The sequence below is a fragment of the Mirounga leonina genome, unplaced genomic scaffold, assembly GCF_011800145.1.
Source record: "Mirounga leonina isolate KUSES-001 unplaced genomic scaffold, KU_Mleo_1.0 Mir_125, whole genome shotgun sequence".
Classification (NCBI taxonomy): Eukaryota; Metazoa; Chordata; class Mammalia; order Carnivora; family Phocidae; genus Mirounga; species Mirounga leonina.
This window is the reverse complement of record NW_023270305.1, coordinates 45,620,964-45,625,967: the sequence shown is the minus strand read 5'-3', so window position 1 is coordinate 45,625,967 and position 5,004 is coordinate 45,620,964. Positions and strand designations below refer to the sequence as shown.

At 47.7% G+C, this 5,004-nt stretch overlaps 1 protein-coding gene across 1 annotated transcript in view; it reads left to right on the top strand.

Annotated features, from left to right (window-relative positions):
- The window catches only part of ARHGAP25 (Rho GTPase activating protein 25), an 85,783-nt gene that overhangs the window by 63,096 nt on the left and 17,683 nt on the right, over window positions 1–5,004 (top strand). Inside the window, exon 5 of the mRNA XM_035001393.1 lies at window positions 4,188–4,395. Within this exon, the coding sequence (XP_034857284.1) occupies window positions 4,188–4,395 (208 nt within the window). The remainder of the gene's footprint in view (window positions 1–4,187; window positions 4,396–5,004) is intronic.

Here is a 5,004-nt window from a genome sequence, read left to right as displayed (position 1 = left end):
ATAGATAGATAGATAGATAGATAGATAGATAGATAGATAGATAGATAATAGATGGATCTGGACCAGACATGTGGATTTACAAGTTACCAGTTTGTAGGTGATGTCCAAATCTACAGAATCATAGGACCTTTGCCAAAGAGAATGTCTAGAGGGAGGAGACAGCTGAGTTTGAATGCCCGGAAGTGACATACTAAAGGAGCAGTTGGAGGAAGGAGCACAGTAAAAGACTGCAGAGGAGCCAGCAGGGAGATGAGACTAGAATGAGAGCAGATGGTTTTGTCATCACATAGGGAGAAAGTCTTGATGAGGAAGGAGAATCAACAATATCAAGAGTCTCCAAGGAAGACCAGCAGGGTGTGGGATGAACATAGGCCATGTCTGGCCATTAGGAGGGCACTGGAAATTTTATTGAGTGGATTGGATGGAAAGATGCAGGCTGATGAAACCAGACTGGGATGGGTTGAGAGGTTGATAAGTGAAGAAGTAGAGCCTGTGAGGATGGAAGTAGACATGTTCTTTTATGAGTATACTGATGAAGAGAAGGAAGGCAAGTAGTGGTGGTTTGGGAGCTGGGGCAGGAAGTTATTGTTTCATAAATTGGCTGACTTAGACTCACTTGGGCTCTTTCGATTGAAAAAAGAAAAATTTAAGATACAAAAGAGATGGAGTGAAGTCCTGGAGAGGTGGGAAAGGATGGAACCCACAGGCTGAAAAAACATCTTAGAGGAAAGCACAGGGTCCTTTTCTTCCTCTGAGAGCAGACCAACAGACAGACAGACAGAGGAGGAGGGACCAGAAAGGCAGGGACTGGGGATGAGGGAGTCATCATGATGTCCTCCACTTTAGGAAGAGAAGGGAAAGAGGAGCCAAGGTCATCTGCTGAGTCAGGGAAGGGAAGGAGTGTGAGTGCAAGGCGAGTGGGGAAGATTTGGAACCAAGGTTTTACAGAGATTGGGAATATAAACTCCCACGATATGGAATGCTGTGTTCCCTGGGAGCTCTGGGTGACAGGTGAAGGCGTGGAGAGGGTACTGGGAGTCAGCAGAGCCGAGATGATGGAGGAGAGAGGAGGGTTGGGAAGTGGGTTTACTGGTGAGAACGGCATCGCAATGACTGACTGTGGGGCTGGGAGGGATAGAGGATGAGCACAGGATGAGGCTGAGAGGCTGGGATGGGGAGAAAAATTATATGGGACTTGCTACCCAGAGGGTTGTAAGAAGGAGCTGGATTCCAGGTCACCTGCAAAACGGAACATCTGCCTCTGGACCTCAGGAATGGAGCTCCCATTTGACAGCTCTGACATTTCCACGTATATCCCCACGTTGTGTTTGGGATATGGTTCTCTGTCAGGGTCTGGGGGGCGCCCTGAGCCTGAGTTTCAGCTGCTCTGAAACACATCTGCCTCCCCCTTTGCGGTGCCCCTCAAGGGATTTTTACAAATGCCACGTGGTCTATGTTTTAAGTCAGATTATTTCAGTCATTTCCTTCCATATCTATTCAGCTCCTTTCACAGACATATAGGAACCAAATTCTATATGGCTGTTGACATCCTCTAATTGTTTCTCATATTGCACATTGTCATTTCATTTCCATAACTCGAGTATAAGTTTATTGAAAGCAGGAACCATGTCCTATGTTCTCTTGTCTGTATTACTCATTCCACATGGCCTGCTGCTGGCACTCAATAAATGTTAGTGTGGAGCTGAATTCCTCACCGAGGAGATCTCTACTAGTATTTAAAGAAATGCCACAGTTATCATTAATCATGGAAAGCACTTGCTTAAAGATGAAATAATAAGTAATTCAGCAAAACCTACTATCTACCTGTGTCAGGCCCTATGCTGAATACTGGGGATGAAAAGAGAGCATCCCCATATTTCCAGCATTGGGGAACCTAGTCATGCAGAGGGTATGGGTATGTACACATTATTACTGTATGGTGTCAAAAGGGATTGGGATATTTGAGAAGGAATATAGGTACACAAAGTAGGGACAGAATCTCTCAGGCTGGGGTCAAGGAAGGCTTGGCAGACGTGATGATATTTGAGTCAGCCAAGGAAGACAAATAGAATTCCAGCAGACAAGGAAGGAGAGATGAACAGACTGGGCAATGAGAAGACCATCCAAGGGTATGAAGACTGGAGAGAGCTGTGGGTTTCGGGAACATCAGGGTGAGGTGCCTTTGGGGACGTGACCTGAAGTCAGACTAGAGAGGTAGGTGGGGGTCAGACTGAATGCCAACCCAAGCAACGCCAGCCCCAACTTTCAAACTTTAGCCACAGAAATATTCAATCGAACAGTCTCACTGAAATGGATTAAAGTCAAATAGACACCAGCCCAGTGGATTTGGTTGGGAGTAGGGAGTACAGGGACCCCGCCCCCACCCCATGCTCAGCTCCTCCTAGATTCACTGCCCTCACTCCCAGCACCTGATGTGATGAGGGAGGGGCTGCAGAGGAAGCCCCTAGGACTTTGAGGGGTAATTTGGAAAATGCTAATGTGGCAATTGGGGAAGAAGTGGATGACTATTAAGAACAGGGTTGGGGGGCGGGAGAGTGTGCTTAGGTAAATTGGAGGCGGTTTAGAGAGGTAAGCAGCAGGAGAGCTTTGAACATGTCAGAAGAGAACAGACCACAGCTGTGGGAGAGGTGAGAGAGTAGTCTAGCCTGCCTTAGGGCAGTGGGTGGGAGTGCAGAGGATGTGGTAGATTCAAGAGCTCAGTACAGCTCGTTATAGGGGGAATCCACATTAGTTAGAGACTGGAAACAGGGGACCCACCAGAGAGAGAACCATGGGGAAAACCAAAGGACTTTGGGAAGCAGTGTCCTGGCTGTTGAAACGGTCGGTATAGCAGGGTCCTAATTATGACAGAGAGAAAATCAGGCAGGACAGAGCTGAAGCCATGACCTGTCTCTGAGCCTCTAGGAACCAAAGGGCCTGGGGTCCTGGTGGGAGAATGGGTAGCCAATGATTGTCCTGATTTAAAAACTAACCTTGTTATACCACTGGGGTGGGGAAATTATAGAGCCAAGTACTGACAGGGTTGGGTTAGAGCTGGTCCACACATGCTTTGCTGGAGGCAATGTAATTTGGAAAAATATTTTTGGACAACAATTTGCATACCACTGAGTCATAAAAATGTTCAAACCACTTGACCTAGTAATTCGACATATGGGAATTTGCCCTAAGGAAATAGTTCAAAAGAGTGAAAAGCCTATGTTTACCCATCCAAATGTTAATTAATTAATTAAGCAATTAATTAGAAATTATACATTGCACCGAATACATTCCAGGAACTCTGCTAGGTGGATAATCATGTTCACTGTGGCAATTTTAAAAACAGTAAAACATATGGGGCGCCTGGGTGGCTTGGTTAGTTGGGCGACGGACTCAGGATTTAGGCTCAGGTCAGGATCCAGGGTCCTGGATCCTGACCTCAGCAGGATCCTGCTGAGGGTTGCTGGGCTCCTCCCTCAGCAGGGAATCTGCTTGAGGATTCTCCCTCTCCCTCTGCTCCTCTTCCTGCTCACGCTCTCGCTCTCTAATAAATAAATAAATCTTAAAAAGAAAAGTAGTAAAACATAGTAAACAATCTAAATTATTAAAAACGCCATGATGGTTTAATACAGTATGAGATATCCATGTGGGAGACTGTTATATTCTGATGCTATAGGACACAAGCAGAATTCAAAACCGCCTGCTCACTGCTGTGGTTAAGAGCACGTTCTCGAGTTTACTGCCTGGGCTTGAATTCTGACTACCATGGCCTGGCACCTGACCTTGGCAAGTTCACTGGTGCCTCTAAGGCTCAGTGTATTTAGTAGTAAGGTGAGTATAACAATTCTACTACCTCGTGGGGTTGCCACTGAGATGAAATGAGAACAGGTGTGCAAAGCGCTTAGCACAGTTTCTAGCCCACAACAGGTACTCTGTAAAAATGAGTTGTTATTTTAAATATGTAAAAATGTGGGTCAAGAGAAAAAGACTGACAGAGACCGCCCCAAAGGTATAGCCCCAGGAGATATTATGGGTGACTTGTCTCCGCCCTTTTGTCTAGTATCATTGCACTAAAACTTTTGGGGTTACAGGCAACACAAACAAGTCTAGATAGAGGCAAAGCACTTTGACCTATCAGTTCATCCAGTGGAAGTCAGAGTGATGAGCAGGTCCTGTTTTTCTCTTCCCAGCCGTGTTTGGCCAGCGTTTGGATGAGACTGTGGCCTATGAACAGAAATTTGGCCCCCACCTGGTGCCCATCCTGGTGGAGAAGTGTGCAGAGTTCATCCTCCAGCACGGCCTGAATGAAGAGGGCATCTTCCGACTGCCTGGGCAGGACAATCTGGTGAAGCAGCTCAGAGATGCTTTTGATGCTGGGGAGAGGCCCTCCTTTGACAGGTACCCTGTCCTCACCATGCCCTCCCCCTGCCTCACTTGGGTGGGAGAACCTCTCTCTACCAGCTGAGCTATAGGACTCGCACAGATGTTTCCAAGGCCCTGGTTTGCCATAAAGAGAGCCTTTTGTTTTGCTGGTCACTTACGTGAGGAATGATGTGAACTTGAAGCAGGGCCTTGCTGATGCAGGGTTAGGGTTAGTGCTGTGGCGGGAGGGGAGGAAGATCGGACCTAGCTCGAGGCCCACACTGCCAGGCCCATGAGGACTGTGGAGGAGCTGAGCTGGCTGTACGAACAGACTCAGTGTGGTAGTGAACGTACCATATCTATGCCCAAGGGCTCCGATGTTCTTCCTCAGCTTTCCAGAAATGGCCAGAACCAGGACTTCTTGTTAGTTTGGGAGACCACAGTAGCATCCACCTCTGAACTGCTGAGCCTTTTTGGAGACAGTACATACATATTGATGTCTCAGCAGTCTGGCGTCCCTCCAATGCCTCCCCTGTGGAGGTTGCCCAGGTTTGGTTGGGGCATACCAGCTGTCCCCCCGATGCCTCCCCTGTGGAGTTTGCCCAGGTTTGGTTGGGGCAGACCAGCTGTCCCCCCGATGCCTCC